General features: G+C 47.6%; 1 protein-coding gene across 5 annotated transcripts in view; it reads right to left on the reverse strand.

Annotated features, from left to right (window-relative positions):
• Window positions 1–3,575: 3,575 nt before the first annotated feature.
• Window positions 3,576–20,589, reverse strand: part of wge (BAH domain and coiled-coil containing protein winged eye) — a 227,804-nt gene continuing 210,790 nt past the window's right edge. For all 5 annotated transcript variants that reach the window (XM_089541068.1, XM_089541069.1, XM_089541070.1 and 2 more), the window contains 7 exons: window positions 19,505–19,624; window positions 17,876–18,025; window positions 15,876–16,318; window positions 11,014–11,080; window positions 8,957–9,078; window positions 6,621–6,785; window positions 3,576–5,286 (listed from right to left, as the gene is read on the reverse strand). In XM_089541068.1, the coding sequence (XP_089397194.1) occupies window positions 5,086–5,286; window positions 6,621–6,785; window positions 8,957–9,078; window positions 11,014–11,080; window positions 15,876–16,318; window positions 17,876–18,025; window positions 19,505–19,624 (1,268 nt within the window). In that variant the 3' untranslated portion in view covers window positions 3,576–5,085. The remainder of the gene's footprint in view (window positions 5,287–6,620; window positions 6,786–8,956; window positions 9,079–11,013; window positions 11,081–15,875; window positions 16,319–17,875; window positions 18,026–19,504; window positions 19,625–20,589) is intronic.

Raw genomic sequence — 20,589 nt, forward strand, 5'->3', positions numbered from 1 at the left:
GGAACTCGTCAAGCAAAAAAAAAAAAAAAGCTCTGCAGAAAGTGAGAAGGAAACCCCAGGCGCCAACATTCAACGACCTCCGCTTCCTTTTTTTTTCAACAAGTGAAATCACAGTCGGTTTTCATTCCTGTTAGCAGACAGGGCAAGAGACAGAACAAGTCGAGCAACACAACTGCAGAAGAGATGATAAGCTGGCAACTCGCCTATGTACAGAAAAACTGAAGACCTTCACGGGTCACGCAACCGTCGCACCTACAAAAATAAACACTCTCTCCGGAGCCACAAACGTCACTGCGGTCAAAACTCGGCCGCCAAACTCTCGTATCGTCTCAACATTTCCAACTAGACCCAACAAGCACTTGGTGGACCTGTTACAATCTGCTTCCTTAAACACAAGAAACTGCTCTCAGAAGAGAACGTCTTCCAAGCTGGTAAGCCGCACTACTCGGATATGTACGGGCCAATTGGATGGGCCCGGGGAAAACTTGAGACGTATTCCTAGTTTGACAATAGAAGCTTTTAACATAGCACGTACTGCGCGCCACCACTGTGCGCGTGCTGCACTCTCAACACGAATACGCTCATATGGGAGTAAAAAGGGAGTAAGAATGTCCTTACTCCCTTTTTACTCCCATATGAGCGTATTCGTGTTTTACTCCCTTTTTACTCCTTTCTGTAGAGAGTGTAACAATATATGCGCTCTGCTAGAAGCTGCTCCACTGATTGCAATCTTGTGCATAACCGTAATACTCCATCGCTGAATAGATGGCAAATGACCAAAGTGAGACCATTACCGGCGGGGTAGTCTTGGTGCTACCCTGTAAATGTCATCTGTACGTAGGTTACGCTTAACTCCAGATTACCTGCACAGTGATGGATGGCTTTTAAGTGCGCGAAGCTGTTTCTGAAATCTTGAATACATGTAATGCGATTTGAAATTGCAAAGCATGAAGAGAGAAAAGAAATGACAGACAACGCAAGGCACTAGCAACTGTATACTGCAAGCATCTTGACACGGATTTTATACATTCAAGGTGCTTGCAATGAACAGCTGCAAGTTCGTGCCTTCCTTTTGTTCTCCATCGCTTGTTCCTGTCCCGACGCTTTGCAGTTTCAAGTAGCGCACATATTCAAGACAATTTATCAACTGACCCCCCACTTTTAGCCTCGTATATCAGCCCAGTTTTGCGCTCTCTCCACATAGGGAGCAAACGGCCGGTTGATTTCAGCCTGTTCATAGGTGGTCATGGTCCGAGTGCTGCCTTCTGAGTGAACTCTGCTCTTAACCTGTGGCCTTCCAGGCTGGTTAGAATTTCAGTTCGCTCTAGCTAGGTCGAGTACAGCTGCAAACCAGCAAGTCTGACAACCCTTCTGAAAGCAGTGTCCCCTTTCCAGCAACTCGTGCAGCAACTCGTGCACCACCAATACCAACAAGGTGGCCTCGTCGTACACAACAACAAACACAGCAAGCGCTGCTCAGCACCGGCATTTCTTCGACTAGCTGCCATCAATCGCGCACGTCCCTACCTCTGGCCCACAACATGTGATCAAAGGCTGGCTGGCTTGCCGAATCTGGCTATCAGTGCGCCACCTGTCATCAACACTGCGAAGCACCCGCCATCTTGGCAGCGTTCACAAACCTGGGAATCTCGAGCACGTCGCAGTCACTGCGGCTAAACTCCATGGCACAAACATGTCGGGCTGACTCAACCCTACAACAACTCACCCTAAAGAGATCCGAAGATAGGACAACCCTGATCGTCCCAAGCCACGCGGGCTTTGAGCACGTGTCTCTCGTACAGACTGCACAAGAGTTTCTTAAGACAATGACTGGCAACCTACATAACATCACTAAAGCATTTTTTTAAAAGCAGTTTAGATGCGCTCTGTGTCATTATGTATGCATTACTTCCACATGCACCCAGAAGCTGTACAGGCTTCTGTGGCATCACTAAAATGACTATTCAACTTGCTTGCGTTGTATTAGGGTTGAGTCAGCCAACAAGTGTTTTACTTGCAAAGTGCAAGCTACACATAGTCTCAATGTTAAACCTTAAGCACCACAGAAACGTGAAGAATGCTTGTTTCAGTTGAAGGTTCTATGTTAACCAAAAGGCCTCAACACAGCCCAGGCGGAATGCAATCTGTTTAGAATAATATCGGCGCTCACAGGAGCATAGCATTTCCTAACAGTCTGCTCTCGAAGTCACCCATAGATGGTAACAATTCGTGAAAGTTAGTGGTGCATTAGTTAAACTGTGCCACACGCTACAACAACTGTCCTTGTGCAGGCCATCACAAAGGACATATCTCTGCCGAGGCCAGCTTCCAAGCCTCCAAACACGTGTGGGACAGAAAAAATCGCCACACTCGATACACACCTTAACCTTTTCACTCTTCGCGACAGCCAAGGCTCTGGACGTCTTCGACCACAGCCAATGGCTCAGCACAGCCGTTTCCAAAACCAACTCCGACAAAGGCAGCGTGAAAAAGCTTGCCGCAATGCACAAACGAAAAAAGAAAAAGCAAAAACGGAAGAGAAGCAACCAGAAGCGAGCGTTTCTTCGTAGCCAGGTGGGTGAAATGCACGACACGTGCATGCAATGATGTAATGACTCTACAGCCATGATGACCACGACAGCGACACGAGGAAAAAAAAAAAAACGACACACACGACTGTGCTCGTACCCGTCACGAGCAGACAGTGAGTGGGTGGTGGTAATGCGCCACCGCTGCTGCGAACAAGGGGGGCGGCTTTGTGTTACAAACGGCGGAAAAACTTTGACAACGTGGGAGCACAAGTTTTCCACGAACGCGGCGGTGCGCGCAGGCACCCTCCATCATCACGCTTTCCAGACACGTGAGGGAGGAAGAAAAATGCATAGAGACGAAGGGGGTGAGAGACATGCCGAGTATGCCACGGCATCTCGCGCGGGTTTACTACAATGCTGTGTGCGTAAGAAAAGACGAGCTGTAAAATACGCAAAAAAGAATAATCTGAGAAAAAAAAAAACAAGCCTAGCCAACAGCCCCCCGAGAAACTAACCTGTACAGAATTGTCTTAAAGGCAATTTTAGTCACGCGTGCTTAGCTGCGTTACAACTCCACATGCAAAAGGGAAAAAAAACGAGTTGAAGATGAAGTTGTTGCGCGTGTCCATCTAAATTATTTTCAAACCAAACGCGTATTTTACATGCGAGATTGCCGAGTGCTTCCCAAAGAGGTCTCGCTTCATCTTCTTACACAGGTTCACAAGTGCTGACCAAATGAACATCTCGGCTGTGAGTTGAGGGCTCTAACCGCCGCGTGGCTCTAATGAAGAGAGACATAAAGGTGCTCACAGGCATTGTTTTAAAGGAGTACTGACAGCTAATTTTTGGCTGCGTGACTTTTTTTTCTCTTTGGAATGGTGCATAAAACAATGGCATACATGGATGAATACTTGGGATTTGCTTATGCCCAGTAAATAATTTATAATCAAATTCCTTCTCTTATGTTGTTTCGATTTCGGTTTCAAAGCTGAACGGTACCTATGGCGTCACGATTCAGCTCGGGTCACACAGGGCACAGAAAACTTGCGATTTAATAGCAGCTTTGTTGTTTTTATTCGATACACCTCTTACGACAGCCGGCTCCAAGAGCCGGAGTGACGATAAACAAAGCTAGCAACTATAATATCGCTGTTTTTTTTATGCCTAATGTAACCTGAACTGGACTTTGATGTCATAGTCACCATCTGACTGTTAAAACTGAAATGAGAAAACATGAGAAAACGAATTCATTCATAAATACTTACTGAGCACAGGCAGATTCCACGCGGCGATATATCTTTACTAACGCCTCGTGCATCCTTGCAAAGAATGAACACGCGACCAAAACTTGCATGTCTTTACTCGTTTCATATAACTGATGCTTCAAGTCGGCATCTCTTGGAGGCTGCCGAGTAGCCTTGTTTCGAGAAACTAAAAAAAATTAAAAAGAGAGCGAGAGACCCACGGGACAATGTTGTGTTGGTGCACACACGACACAAGAGACAGCGAGAGAGAGAGAGTATAGTACAAATAACTGTACACAGTCGCCCTTCCAAAAGCTCCGACGGACACTTCCGTTCCATCGTTTCCGTCTTCACCTCGCGGTATAACTGTACACAGTCGCCCTTCCAAAAGCTCCGACGGACACTTCCGTTCCATCCTTTCCGTCTTCACCTTGCGGTACGATACCAGGACCGCAATGCACGTGCCCCTCTCGTGGAAAGCCCTTTCCACGCTAGCATCACAATAAGAGAAGGTGTGTGCGTGTGTGTTGTGTATGTAAAACAAAAACAAAAAAAAGATGACAGTCCACAGACGGACGCAAAAACGGTGACAAAAACGCAACGAGGGAATAATAATAATAATAATTATAAAAAAAAACCGCAGAAGACAGCTCAAACCCCTTTACATATATTCTCCCCGTCTTTGGAAGACAGCCCGCCCTGTTATATATCAACACTGGCCCCTGACATCCGCTGATATGCCCTCTCTTTGAAGAAGGTGAAGAGAGCCCACACAACGTTGCGACATGCCGCAACAACGGGACACTGATTGATTGCCAGCTGTGGGTGCACCGTGCCTGTCCTAGAAGAGCATGCACAGATGACGATTCAAACGTGCTTTAGAAATGAAAAGAATCTGCTTTATATACACATTAAGACAGGTGGATACCTGCAGAGACATACTCGTGGCTGCCACGCCTTTTTCACCGCACGAGCTTTGTAACGCGAGGTGTAAACAACTGCAGGCATGTCAATATCGCGAAAAACGAGTAAATCGAGACTTGAATTCTGTAGCCCCCCCCCTGTCTTCGGACATTTTTGATTCTGCTTCTCTGTTACGTTTTTGTGCAGACACACTGCATGGGACGGGAAATGCAAGCACCCAATTGAGAGCACTTCTTTGAGAGTCGCTGCACGTCTCAAAGGTGGCCTTCCTGGCAAGCAATCAGTAGCCCTGGCTGCTACTTTCCTCTCATATTCTTCTCTTCATCCCCAGGCAAGCAAGTGCCCGGCTCTGAGAGCGAGCCGAGGTGGTCGCATCCGGTCGCAGATCACAATGCAGCTAATGAGGGCAAAATCGAGATGGCGTTGACGTAGGGGTCGTAGTTTCCGGCGAGGTAGTAGACATCGCCGGTGGCCTCGTCGCGGGACGTCCGGGATGCCTGGTACTTCTCCCAGGAGAGGACTTCACACTTGTGCGAGATGGTCTGCACGTCGTTCTCGTCTTCGTGCGGAGACTGGAACAGTGCACCCTGTGCATGGTGCACACACACAGACGTCAGAAGACTCATTTAAGTGTGCCACTGCTTGGGCCAACAAGCTCACGACAAACTCACGCCTACAGACTGGCGCCTACAGACTGGCGCCTACAGACTGGCGCCTACAGACTGGCGCCTACAGACTCGTGCCTACAGACTGGCGCCTACAGACTGGCGCCTACAGACTCGTGCCTACAGACTCGTGCCTACAGACTCGTGCCTACAGACTCGTGCCTAAAGACTCGTGCCTAAAGACTCGTGCCTAAAGACTCGTGCCTAAAGACTCGTGCCTAAAGACTCGCGCCTAAAGACTCGCGCCTAAAGACTCGCGCCGCCAAACTCTCGCACCGACATGAAGGAGGTGGCATGCGATCTACTAATACGCTACACGAGCACCAACACGACTTCTCTACATTTCTGTGCTTTACAGATAACTGCAAGCTTGGGAGCATTACCACAAAAGGTATGTAGTACCTAATACGCAGCTTATACTGCAATGTAGTCGGAACAAGTACGGAGGTGATCCCAGTACGGATAACCTACTCAGACAAAATGCTCTGCTGCAAAATGCGCATGTGCCCAGCTAACCCATTGGTTCTACCTTTCACTGCAACTCTTATTACAGAGGAAGCAATTGCCACATAAAAAAATAGACAAAAGATTACTCGTTTTCATCGACCGCATGAACATGATCTGCCTTCATATTGACCCTCACTGCAGAGCCACGAATGAGGCTGACCTTAATGTTCCTCCAAACAAAACAGTGTCTGAACAGGGAAGAGGGTCTTAAGAGCTGAAGTGAATTAGACAGCTTTAATTCGTGAATGAAGCTAAGATCTTAGGGGGTAGACAGGTTCAAAAGCTAAAATAGACCTGCATACTAGCGGGGAACAAGCACATGACAATGGCCAATGGCCTGATGTATTCTTGTCATGTGCATTGCACAACTAGCTGAGTCCAGGTGATGGCAGTCTCGGTTTCTCCTGCAGCGGTCTAGTCTCATTACCTGAAGACCTTTTTTTAATCAGTGTAGACGCAGATTCCAAGTAATTCTGCACACAGTCAGGTGTGACCAGCATTTACGTGCCGCTTCCATGATTTCTCTTACTCCTTGCATTTTTTTTTCTACGTTCAAGAAATGTGGTTGTCGGAAACACGCTGCTTACAAATGCTCTTCACGGCAGATCACACCCTGCCCAGCCCAGCGCAAGAATCTAGCCTCGAGAATGTGAAACACTGTACAAGCCACTCCTGACGTACAGGCAGTGAAAAGCTGATGGGAATACGCATGTTAGAGCAGCAAATGGAGAGACAGGCCCCCTCCTCACCTTGGGTTGCCTGAGCCTTCCCAGCCCCCTGGTCTCCTCGGGGTGGTAGAACCACTTGACGCGCACCACCATGTTTCCGCCCCAGCCCTCCCACATGGTCTCGATGCGGCCGATGTATGGCAGGTTGGGCCGTCCCGTCGACAGGAACACCGCACAGTCGCCCACCTGCATAGTGTGGACGACAACCATGTAAGCCCTCCGCAGATATACCTAGCGATTTTTCATCTGCACCACTCCGGATTCCACTTACTCAAACAAGGTCCACTTGAACAAATATCTCTAACTATGGTGAGAGCTCAGGCATACTTGCAGTCATTGCCACTGTCGACTGCCAAAATTAGGGTTACAATGGCATCAATGTCTACATAATGTGTCCTTGCACTTTGGGGGATGTAACTCAATGATTGGAAAATCTTGCTCTGGTCCTAGCTGCCATCCGTATGCGAATGCATGGATTACTGCACAGTTCAAGGTAGGATGTGCAGCTGAACTCCATGTACGCGAAAACTCACGCGAACGCGACAGCGGCAAGCGACGAGCGACGCCGTCGCATGAAGCGAAATACCCGTGTCGCTTGTCGTGTCGTTCGGATCTGCACTCACAGAAAATTTCGCTCGTCGCCCGGAAGTTGCCAACGCGATTAGCCAATAGCAGCTAATCTGGCAGCGTACGTCACTACCGAGCCTATTGCCGGCTCTGGCAAAGATGGCGCTGGCTCTAGCCGGGAATCTTGCTTCACCACCGATTCGTCGTTGTCGCTACGCTGTGCCCCAAGTTCATGGCAAACTAAATGCGCACGAAGCTTTCGCTTTGTCTGAACTTGCCTCAACCACAAAATTTTAGCGATAAAATACCGCAGATTTTCAGATTGCTTCTGTGTTTGCAGTGCTGCTAGGCTTAGCGAGTATTGGTCGGTTGACGTCAGAAAGCGCGCGAGGTTCAAACAGGTGGGCGCCCCACGTTCAGGCAACACAGCGGCGCCCGTGACAATGACATGCAATGACAAAGCTGTAAACACATTGTCATTTTTCTGCCCAAAATTTTAATCCTTGCAAATAATGTGACTCTTGTTATAGGCGCAAACAGCTTTGTAGTGTATTATGCCAGCAACACTGATCGTTGTCTCCATTTCGCGTTCGCGTTGTCGCAGCGCATGGAGCTTGGCCGGTGGGCGACAGAGCGACAGACAGCCGTCGTCGCCGCGCTTACTTTTTCGCGTACATGGAGCTCAGTCTTAAAGCCCTGCACTCCTGAACATGCTGGCTGCTTAGCTTCGCAGTTAGGAACATCTTTAACTTTACCTTCAAGTTTAGGGATGAGTTCTGAACTGCAGGCGCCTGCAGAATGCGTAAATGTGGCACCCTAAAGTATCACAGTTATATACACAGCAGTGACAGTAACGACGATGACTGAGTCCCTCTTTAAGAGTGTGTCCCATTTCAGCAGTGTTTCGTAGCCATCGTTTAGCAGTCTGAGGTAGCCTCCCCACCTATGCCCCCAGCAGACAAACAACATATTTATTTATTTATTTATTTATACATACTGCAGCGCAATTATATGCACTATGGCAGGAGTGGGAAAAACACAAAATGCAGCAAAATGTACAAAGCGAGCACTATAAAAAGTTAAAATCACAAACAAAATATCAAACAAGAAAGGAACTGTTAACGACAGGGTAAGAATACACAGCTATTATGCGTCTTCAACGGCAGTTACAAAGTTCTGAAATGGACAAGAATGAATGGACCCAGGTAGAGAATTCCAGGCTTCTATTGAACGGGGAAAAAAACTGAATTTGAACAAATTAGCGCGCGCAAAATACGATATCAAATTAAGCTCGTGATGACTTCTTGTAGATGATAATGGTGCAAAGTTAATGTAGTGGTTAGCTGAGAGCCTTACTGAGGAATTGACGATACAATGTAAGAATTTCAATGATTCAGTGTGGCGACGGGCAGACAGCGTGGTTAAATTCAATGAGAGAACTGTAGAAGAAGGTGAGAAATCGTGATCATAACGATGACATATAAAACGCACAGCTTTCTTCTGGACTGCTTCTAACATGTTAATTTCGAATTGCTAGTACGGATTCCACACAACAGCTGCGTAATCAAGAACAGGGCGGATTAGAGATTTATACAACAGTAGCTTTGTGTCTTTTGGCGAACTGGGTAGCGTGCGTCGTAGATAACTTAGTTTTTTTAGTGCTTTATTACATACGTAATCAATGTGTTTAGACCAAGACATGTTATGCGTGAATATGATACCAAGATATTTGTACTGAGAGACCCTATCTACCACACGACATCCTGGGACACCTGGCTTTCAGCGCTCACCCGGATGGATTCCTTGCCCCTGCAGATGGCCTTGTAGAACTCCTTTTTGGCCTTGCCCTTGAGCCCAGGTCGGCGGAAGCTCTTGCCCGACCATCGCCACAGCTGCCGCATCGGCAGGAATGCTGCGCAGGGCAAACGGGGAGAGGAGCCCCCCCCTCACAGTGAGCAAGAGACGACACTTTCGATGTCAGATGATGATGTCATGGCCCAAATAATACCCTGCCACACGGACAGATTTAATGTCATTAAGTGCTTACTGCCTTAAGTTTTAATGGCATTCGTGCGGTGCCACACGCGCAAATTTAATGGCATTAGCCTTACTGCCATTCGCGACCTACTGAGTTCGCCACAACTCATTCGCCCGTGCAATGTGTACTCTCGTTACCATTCCACACGCAGAAAAGCACGTAGCTTTGTTAGTAACAACTTCCTAACCAGTAGGAAATGGTTAATTCTTAACTTTCAGTCAGATGAGGCATCCATACCGCATTTTCGATGAGACGAGCGCCATTTTAACCAGCCTTATTGACAGGTACTCTCGACTTATGTGCTGACATGCAAGTTTATGGCTACTTTTTCGACTTCTAAAGCAGGAACAGCCGTACTTTCTGAAAAATCGTTTTTGCATTACATTTGAACAACATTTCCCATATATTGTTCTCATTTGGAATGTTTATATTCAGTTGAAACTTCTGACTACCTTGCAAGCGTTATCGTCATCATCACTTTCGATAATGGCATTAAATGTGGACGTGTAGCACCAAGTCCGAAAATAATGGCATTAACAAACTTAAGGCCTTAGCATTTACTGCCATTTTTTGTGCTCGTGTGGCACGGGTATAACACATTTCAAACCCAAGCAAGGCATACAATGATTCTCGCAGCGCAGAAAGCAAATGCACTCAAGATCCTGGTGGTTAGTCACACGTGGGCTTATGTGGGTCGCGTATGCAGACTGAGTGGCAAGCAACGACTAAGAGCTAACTCTCCTCCTCTCTCTGCCACGCCACCACACGCATGCATGTGGGCATGCGGACATATCCATGCGTACATGTGCACTAAGTTACTTGAGTCTGAAGCAGCAAAACAGTGCAGTGGAATCTCAATAACCGGAACTTGTTTAACATGAGCCTCCAGAACTGAACGTTTGGCTTCATCAATATCGAACTCTCTCCCGAGTTCAAACTCCACGCAGTAGGAATAGGTTGGTTGGTTGGTTTATGGGGTTTAACGTCCCAAAGCGACTAAGGCTATGAGAGACGCCGTAGTGGAGGGCTCCGGAAATTTCGACCACCTGGGGTTCTTTAACGTGCACTGACATCGCACAGCACATGGGCCTCGAATTTCTCCTCCAAAGAAATTCAGCCGCCGCGGCCGGGATCGAACCCGCGTCTTTCGGGCCAGCAGCCGAGCACCATAACCACTGAGCCACCACAGTGGCCCACACACAGTACGAATAAATTTTCGTTCCTTTTCAGGTTTGAACTACTGGAGTCAACTGCACATTTAAGGTGCATATGAATCTGTTGGTCAGCCCGCCGCGGTGGCTCAGTGGTTATTGTGCTCGCCTGCTGGTCCGAAAGACGCAGGTTCGATCCCGGCCGCGGTGGCTGAATTTCGATGGAGGCGCAATTCTAGAGGCCCATGTACTGTGCGATGTCAGTACACACTAAAGAACCCCAGGTGGTCGAAATTTTCGGAGCCCTTCACTACGGCGTCCCTCATAGCCTGAGTTGCTTTGGGACGTTAAACCCCCATAAACCAGACCAAACCAATCTGTACGTCATACTTTCACAGCTTTATCTTTTTCTTACCAATAACAGTCACAGGTACAAAAGAAATAAAACACAGATGTCATGTGTGTCATCAAATTAACCCCTACTGCTCTACATACAAGGTGAAGACTTTAAGCGACACAAAAAAAATTAGAATGAGATCGCCAGGAGGTGATGGGCTCCTGTGTGCAAAGAAGTCTAAAATTTCACTTGTGAATGCAATGCTGGGCTTTTAGAAAGCTTTGTCCTGCATGCAACTTTTTTTTAACTTTATGCACTCACCCGCGATTTTGCTTTTCTCCACCGAGGGGAGGCGCCCTTTTCGCTTGGCAGGGCTTCTCTTGGGAGCCTGGAAAAGCGGGGAAAAACAATAAACACACACAACTCCTTCCACAATCAAAGCCTGATCATCGTCCCACAACTACAACATCTTCCCGGCCATGCCCTTCAAATCCTTGTTTGACTTCGGCAGGCCAGACGTGTAGTTATTTGGCAACGAACTCACGTGACTGAAATCAAATCCGTGCGGCTACCTACTGGCAGCACCATGGAAGCACGCGCCCCGATTCAATTTTGATGCCCCGCAGGCTTTGAGTCCCACCTCAGTGGCACAGTCAAAGCCCACCACAATGAGTGCAATTCCAGTGAAAATTTCTCATGCAGCAAAGTAATTCGAATTCCTTTGCGAGCTAACCACGTAATGTTGTGCAAAAAATTTCCCCCACAACAAGAAACTTTCAGAGCTTCAATGAAGTTTCTGCGAAGTAAAGCTAAACTCGGGAATTGGTTTTGCAGACACAAGAAACACACGGCCACTACCGTATAAACGCGTGTAAGGGCCGCACTTTTTTTTCCAGATTGAAGGGCCAATTTTCGGGGTGCGGCCCATACACGTGATTTGCGAAAAAAAATTTTTTTTAAAGTAAAACCACACCAATCAGGGAATGAACGACATTTATTCTGCATCCAATCGTCACTCGCCGAGGTGAGCACGCTAACACGCCACAAAAACAAAAGGCTAGAGCTGGCGATGCTGATGTCGATGTGGATGGCGGGAGGGCGTGGCGGAGAAAAAAAGTTTACGGTGATGATGATGATGACGGATGGATGGAGGGATAGGAGCGCCCCCTTTGACCGCGGTCTCAGGCGCCATCCATGGACGGCACTTGGAAGCTCCCGTGCGCGTGCATTTAGAAGGCTATTCCTGGATCATGGAAAGTTCGGGTGCGGCCCTTACAGGGATTTATTTTTTTTTAAACATTTCCTTTGGGAAAACGGGGTGCGGCCCATACACGGGTGCGGCCCTTACACGCGTTTATATGGTAATTTGTTTGTTTTACTCATCTGCAGATGACTACAGAGTTCAGTGCCACTACTTGGTAACCAAAAACAAAGTACCAAAAAGAGCAGGCACTTCAGAAAGCAGGGCCCAACACTGCTCTCGGCTAGCCATTCCCCGAGCACCCTGTCCTCTGGCGCACAAAATTCAGCAGTGGTTAGCGTGCAAGAACTCTTCTCAAGCGAGCCTTTCGGTTGTGAGCAGTGCACGATGAGGGAGCAGCAAAGCGCACAGTGGGATGCATACAGCAGCTAGGCCTAGACCACGAGCGAAGAAGGACTGGACGCAAAACGCTTCAAGGTTCCAATTTCTTCATCGCCGACATCAACAACTGGCACTGTGCAAGCTTTTCACCTTATCCGAGTTGCAAAGTGCAAACGGCAACATATCGCCAGCTTCGAGACTGGTCCTGAGGTCAACGCCCCTGAAGCCTGTGGGGACGCCTTCGTCCCCTGCGTTCGCTTTCCCTCAACGCACTAGTTCCCCGTACAGTCGCCGACTGATTTTTCGGACTCCAAAAATTCGGACATGCTCGATTATTCAGACTGCTTCGTGACACCGCCACTCTCCCCATAGACCGTAATGTATAACAACTGCCGAAAGTTCGGACATCTTGCAGCCTCTCGTTTGATTTTTCGGACACTCCTTGAGCCAACTTGACCGGCAGCACTTGCCGCACCGACGCTCACCGACGCGCGGTTCACTTCGCTCAACGCCATTTTTGTTTTGAACTGAGCCTCCTTGCTGCCCCGCGAGGTGGCGCTACTGCAAATTCCCGCTCATCATCATCGTTTCCGCGTGGTTCGGTAGCGCGCCGCATGGTGGCGCGCCACACCAGTTCCGGCCGCAGCTTAGTAAGCCATCTCAAGGCAATCCAGGAGCCGCTTTGTTTGTTTATCCGGCAGCAAGCCCGCGAGAGCGCCGTGGTAGCAGGCAGCACTGGAGATGCGATAATAGCCTAGGGCGGCTTACAGCCGGCGTTTTGTCATCGAAAGGGGTCTGTTGAACCCCGAGTAGCAGTATCAAGACGTTTCGTTGAAGCGCGTGTGAGCATTGACTTATGCAACGCCAGGCCGGCGGCAGCAAGCCCGCGAGAGCGCCGTGGTAGCACGCAGCGGTGCAGATGCGATGAGGCCCGACGGCTCTCGAAACGATGTGGGGGAGGAGGCAAGTAGAGGAGGTGGTGAGGAACGGAGAAGAGGAGGAGGAGGAGAGGCGGCGTTGGGCGAGGAGACATATGCAACGCCAGCCCGGGATCAGCCAGTGCATGTAAATAAACGATTTCTTTCTCTTTTTTTTCTGAATTTGTTTTTTCGGACACCTGTTTATTCGGACATTTCCGCGGTCCCCGTGTGGTCCGAATAAACGGTCGGCGACTGTAGTTAGCTCCCACGAAACGCGCTCTTCTCAGTTTGGTTACTTTAACTAACAGGGGAGAGCGCTCGCGTCGCAGCGACACCAGCGCCACGGGTGGCGTTTTGCTGCGCGCTCTCGGGGACCGACGGGCTCTCTTCTGCTCGGGACCGGGATAGCTCGCGGATGTTTCGCGAGCCGCTCCGCTCTTCGCCGGCGGCGACCTCGTGTGGAAACATGTTCCCCTCAGCTCGTCCCGTCCGGCCTCGGAGATATTCCCTCTGCCCTACCGTGGGCGAACATTCGCTCGTAACCGTGCTGGTGAGTTGGACATCCTCGATTCCTCAGTGTATTTTGTTGCTAGCTGGCATTGTTGTTGCTATAGCAATAAATGCCTTGTTTGTGTCAGCTAGTGTGTCGTTCCTTTGTTCCCGTAGAGCAAGGCCCGCCGTGGTCGGCGTGCGCTCGGTAGCGCTCGCGACCACGGGGTGGGGTCCGCGAGGTTTTGAACTGGGTCAGCCGCGGTTAAACGGGGAGAACGCATTTTTGCCACGGGAATTCTGCCTGCTCTCCCTTATCTCTTCTTGCTATCACTGCCTGCCCATTTTGGACCCTCTGTTCGGAGGGTGCGGAGTGTGACATGCCGACAGTGGTGCAGCTGTTGTGAGCAGTGTTGGCGTAATGCCTGCCATTACTTGAGGCGTACACTTTAGAATGGCCCCGCCGCAGTGGCTCAGTGGTTACGGTGCTCGGCTGCTGACCCGAAAGACGCGGGTGCGATCCCGGCCGCGGCGGCTGAATTTCTTGAAGGCGAAATTCTAGAGACCCATGTGCTGTGCGATGTCAGTGCACGTTAAAGAACCCCAGGTGGTCGAAATTTCCGGAGCCCTCCACTACAGGCGTCCCTCATAGCCTCAGTCGCTTTGGGACGTTGAGCCCGAATAAACAAACAAACAAACAAACAAACTTTAGAATGCACAGAAAACATTGGGCTAGTGCTCCTTTCAGCTGAAATACAATTAAGAAACTTAGTTTTTTTTTTGTAATTTCTTTCTACGGTGCCTGAACAGTCCTCACAGGTTTGAAAAATTAGTTGGTGTTAAGTGTGAAGCCAGAATTGACGGAAAATTTCACTGAGGCTTATGACGATGTCACAATGAAGCTGCTAACGTAGCGAAAAGATCGTGTCACGGCTCAGTTGTTGAAGATGGTAAAATTAACCGATGGAGAACTGGTTTCAGAAATGCTTTTACACACTGCTTAGTCCACTCTGTCACTGTTCTGCACAGAGTTCACAACAATGAAGTTGTGGCTCAAGTAAAATCTAGAGCACTTGTGAATCTCATAGTAGCACGGTTCCACTGTAACACTTAGATGCCCAAAATTTTAAGATCTTTTTTTTTTACGATGCATTGAGCTTCATTTATTCACACAATTTATGAGTTTCAGCCAATTGCCTTGGCCTGGGCTATAACTAGTACAAGAAAAAATTTATGCACTAAGTCAACATCCATCGCAATGTTTGTGATATTTTCTTCCTGTTCACCAGACCTTAAATTTTTGTAAAGGAGAAAAAAATACATATCTCCTGTACTGAAAGGATAACCTTGACACAAAGGCCAAGTTATTTTTGAGTTCATAGATCCTTAACTCCGGGAGAGCAAAAGCCTCTATTCTAAATGGGTAATGAAAAAAACTGAGCAACATTACTACCAATAGCACTCACTCTAGGACATGACAGCAATGATAGCTCTTGCAATTAGTTCTTGTTCAGCCACAAGCACAGCACTTAATACACGACCAATATAAACAGAAGAAAAGAGGTGTTTCAGTTTCTATTCACTGCTCAGTATAAAAAAAACCTCAAGTGTTGAAATTGAAGATGACAATGATTTTTATGGTGCAAGGGGCACCATAAAAACAGGTCTACAGGTAGAGCAGTTCCATAACAACACTAAACTAACAGTGAGCTCAATCGCTCACCATGTGAAAATGACAAGAGGCAGCGACGATGATACAAGCATCGATGAGCTTCAGATATTTCACGACCTTCCATGTTATTATGCAAGTACCATCCTTGAGATCATGTGCTTGGCTCATTGCTGTTTACTCGTGTTAGATGTTGTACAAATGTTCGTGTGTTCTTAGTGGACCCTCATTTGTAAGGCAGCCCTTGTGCCAAGCTCATGTCCTCTTGCTTTAGTTCTGAAAATGTGTATCCTGTGTGAAAATGACAAGGAAAGACAAGGGAGAACAACCGTTCCTTTAGTGCAAGATACGTAATTTCAAGACCGAACCAACAAGCCCAGGCCAAAGTAGTGATTCCCTAGTTGTTTCTACTCTGTGAATCGTGAACCCATTCTCGTTTGCTTACTTACTTCTCCATTCTTCAACTATACTGAGCTTCACGAAGTGCATGGTGTCTGGATGAGAAAACTAACTTTCCACTCACCACGGTTTCGCCTTCGTCCGACGAACTGCTGTCCTCCGACGCATCGTCGCTGCTCTCGGCATCTGCCTGCTGTACTTCCGTGGAGGAAGTACGAATCCGGACCTTCAGTCCTGACCTGCTTCCCGAGGCCCCGCCGTGGAGCGGCGAGTGCACGGGAGATCCCGCACACGAGGGCTCCGAGGAACAACTGGACGCGTTGGTCGCCGCACTGTCCCGCCGTGCCACCTTGCCGTCGCCGCCCGCTTTCGCGGCGGAGGCCTCCGCGGAGTGCTCTCGGTGTCGCTTGTGGTGCTTGTGCTTGTGGTGACAGTGGTGGTGTTTGTGGTGTCGCCGGTGCTTGTGCTCCCGTCGACGCTTCTTCGAAGCACTCTCTCCGTTGGCCGCGTCAAAGACGTCGCCACCGTCGGAGTCGGACTCATCGCTCGAGGCTGCCTCTTGCGTTTCTGCGGGAAAAGTGCATCGGGGAAGGAAGGGGAATGTAGACGCGCAAGTCACCGGTGACACATGAACATGCTCACTGAACTTTGAATGCCAGCAGGTATAGGGAGGAGCTGTAACAGCCAAGTTCACTAGAAAAAGGTAAAAACAAAGGAAAAATAGGCTCTGCCAACACAAAGTGAAGATCCAGCACAGAAAATATGCAAACCTCACGAAACTCTCACACACCTCTGTTACCATTTCCCCCCCCCCCCCCCCCCCCCCCCACAAAATGCAGCTTCCCCCCAAAAAATTGCATGGACACTTTGGTAACTAAAGTGTTGAGAGGCGAAAGCCGGGGACACTATGCCGTGACGACTTCCGGTGGATGGGATGTCACACCGTTCCTCTGGCTATATCTATACCCAAATTGTACGTCTTTTGGGGACCTTAAGTGTTAATTACGCCTAATTACACATTTCTCCATCTAATTAGACACAAATCCAATGTTTTTCCGACCATTCTGTGACAATTTTCACTATGCTGTGACGACTTCCGGTGGATGTGACGTCACACCATTCCCATGGCTATGTCCACCTCCGTGCTATTTCGACGCAATTTCGACATTTTTGCCTATAATTATTTAACTAATTAATCTACAGTCATCAAATTTGGCTTCTAGGTTCATTGTTTCCTCCTTTATCTGAAGCGACCATTGGTTTTCCTCTATCTTTTTCAGTTCCTGAGTTAAACGTGTGTGACACGCTTTGTTAACGGACGACTATGAGCCATTAAAGGCTTTCGCCTTAAAAATCACACGTAAGTTGTGCCGATGTGTTGGGATTCTGCGCCAGACCCCGATCATGTTTTCGCTCGCGTTAAGCTGTCTCCCTGATGCCCGGTTCACATTCTCCAGCGCATACTCAATGGCATGCAACCTGAATGTTGCAGCGTAGCTCCTTCACCTCGTAGGCAACAGCACATTGAGTAAAAGCAACACGCGACGGCCGCAAAGCCAAACAGAACAGAAGTGACAACGATAGAACTGACGCTGAAAGCGAAACTTTTGAGGACATGGTCGGACTAGAAAGATGGTCGCCGCAGCAAAACTGCATGCAATTCCACCTGCAACGTGTCAAAATAACTCGACTTTCTCCTCTTTTACTCACCAATTTCATTTTCGAACATAGCTAATGGGTACGGCGAAAGACGATGTGCAGCGGCACATCATTTCTCACTATATGTGGATTGCACTGTTGCATAAGACGCCCAGACAAAAAATTCACGAAAGAAACAACCACATCTTATACACCGTAAAATATGGTAATTTTCTGAGTAAAGCACACTTTCTTTTTATTCTTTGCTGAAAATTCAGTCTGCACATGCATACTTAACTAGATACGCTCTATTTCAGCCAGCAGTGACCCTGCAAATTTTTTTTCTCTTTCTGTTAATGCCAGATTTTATGACACTACCCGCCCTAGGCCTCACCCAACTAGCTCAGACTGGCGGGATCTCAGTGTGTCAAACTGTTTTCACACATAGGCAGATGCACAGTGAGCGTTACCCTAACCAAGACTCACTCGTTTTCTTGACCTTTGACTTCTTTCTCTTCCTGACTTTCCGTGACTGCTGCTGGTCCGATGCAGCGGCGTCTTTTGCGGCGTCTTGGCCGCTCTCGGCATTTCGGCTGCGCTTCTTGTTCAGCACAAGGGAGGGATGGGGGTCGCCCACTGGAAGGAAGAGACGGTACGCCATGGATCACACTGCTGCATCGATGACAGCCGAGGAGCGATAAGGAGCGTTCATGTTTAAAGCCATGGCTTATCTGAGACTCTGGGTTTCGTTGCTTAGCTTAGCTTCGGTGACTGCCCTCGTTTTGAGCGAGAGCGCGGCTTCCTAAGTGCGTCTCTGCTCCGCTTGGACTCGCGTCCTTTAACAGAGTCTAACGTTCTGGGGCCTTGGACACAACCTTCCAGACAACGGAAAGCGGTGAAAGCGCTCCTGAATTTCCTAAGGGACTCGGGGTTGCATTCCCGCCTATAATCTTTAAGTTTTCAGTGCGCGCCCTCTGTCCCTGTGACATAGTGGTTGCTGGTCACTTAGAAGACTCATTTCCTTGCTGCTCTTTTTCCTTTTTTCCCCTTTGTTCCCCTCCCCAAGTGTAGGGTAGCCTGCTGGGCATCGCCCGGTTAACCTCCCTGCCTTTCCATCCTTTTCTCTCCCTCTCTCTCTCTTGGTTTCGTTCAGGGCAAGAAAATTTACAGGATACACCATGCATGATATGCCGGTATTCCTTTTGATTCATGTATCAGTAGTGTTATGCTATGTCTCCCAAAGCTCAAAGCAATTGAGAGGTTAAAAATGTTCGCACACCACAATATTTGGAGCGTTTCTTTCAAAATGGACTCCGAGCCAACAGAATGATGCAGTATACAGAGCATATACTACATCGGGGCTAGCCAAAAATCACCGCTGTTTAAATCTTATGACCAATAAATATGCGCGCCAGCAAAGCTGCTGCCAGCTTTCCACACAAGTTCACCTAACAATGTTATCTTTTCTAGTTAGCGGCACTTTCACTGCTCCAAGTCATATCTTTATTTATTTTACTTATTTATTTACATATACTGCAGGCCCATCTCGGGCCCAAGCAGAAATGGGGATATAGAGAAAAAAAGATACAAAACAGAGATATTATTTGAAGAACACACGAAAAAGATTGACTGGCAGTCAGAGGAAGTTATCGTGCCACGTATACAGCGATAAACGAACTGCCACATATTGCAAGCCAAAATAAACAAAAGGCCACAGATTACATAACTAAGAACAGCCAAAACCCTTAATTTTATTGACAAATGTTTCTACAGAAGTACTCCTAACTATGTCTTCCGATAATTTGTTCCTACGTATATTAACGCTGCTAACAGGCTGACGAACAGTTTTGCTGTGACTGATTCGTGATGAGTGCCTGCAAGGTTTTTTAAGATAATGCACTGAAATAACCATATAAAGCTGCTCCTTGTTAATAATGCCAATATCTTCGTTAACATCTTCTGAAAAATGAAAGATTAAGCAAATATCGCAATGCATATGGTGACTGCAGTGAGCTGTTCTACACACCAATGCACTAACGAAAGTAGAAAGCACATAAATGATGCAAATAAATGTATGCACCCATAAATTTGCGAGATCAGAACGATAGATCTCACCAATGGGATGAAAGTCCTGTGGGAGCAGTCGTACATCTTCAATGGGAATCTTTCCGGAATCGCCATCGTCAAATTCGACGTAAACAAGCTGACTGCTCGGAGACGGATTCGGACTGGTGGCTGTAAAAAAAGAGAAGGAAAAAAAAATGTCAACAAGTTTGAATGCCTCGCCAAATGTTATGTGCGCCGGATAAAAAAAAAAAAAAACGGGGCCAAACACACATGCTTGTGTACACTATGGTTCAGTTATGAGCATCAGAAAGTTTTTTTTTTTTTTTAAATAAGAGATAAATCAAACATGACAGAAACCACAAGGAAGTACTAACAATACAAAGAAAAACAACAATGCTCTCCAACAAATGTTCCCTGCAACATATCAACAAGCAAGAAGCATTTCAGGAACAGCCTTTGTCAGTTTTGTTTTGCTTAGTTCTTCCTTCGTTAAGCATACATGTGAGAAAAGGTAATGCTAAATGACAACGATGAGAAGGCAACGGACGTTTTTGTGTCACGTGCTAGCCAATCCTTATGAGACTGGCACCAAGACTTGGCAGCAAGCTGCCATCATGGAGGGCTCGCACACCAGTGTCAACCAGAGGAAAAACTGCGACGAAACAAGGCCTCTCACCAGCGACGCACTTCTCCCAGTACACTACATTCAGAATGCTGCAACCAAATTTGCTTTCCTCACTGCTTAGGCATTTCCAAGGTACTCTCGTAAGGGGGGACACTGGTCTTGAAAAAAATATTTTTATTAATGAAGTCACAGTCACGAAATCTTCAGGGAATGTGTATTTTTGTGTGCTGATTCTAAATATGTCATTTAATTTCATGTAAAACAATTCCTTGAGCACTTATGCACTTTTTATGCTAGTATTTTGCAAAGAGTTTTGAAGAAAATTTGCTGTGGGAAACTCGCTGAAATGTATGCCATTGGGTTCTCTTGACACCAAGGAATACAATAAGGGTGAAAATGTCTTTCTGCCTATCATAGAACTTAGGTTATACAGTTTTGAAGTTGTCGCTTCAGAAATGAGAAGGAAAGTGTGTATTCCTGTTTATGAAGTGGCAGCTTCAGTACCCTA

The sequence above is a fragment of the Amblyomma mixtum genome, chromosome 4, assembly GCF_055824585.1.
Source record: "Amblyomma mixtum isolate Tamu chromosome 4, ASM5582458v1, whole genome shotgun sequence".
NCBI classification, from domain to species: domain Eukaryota; kingdom Metazoa; phylum Arthropoda; class Arachnida; order Ixodida; family Ixodidae; genus Amblyomma; species Amblyomma mixtum.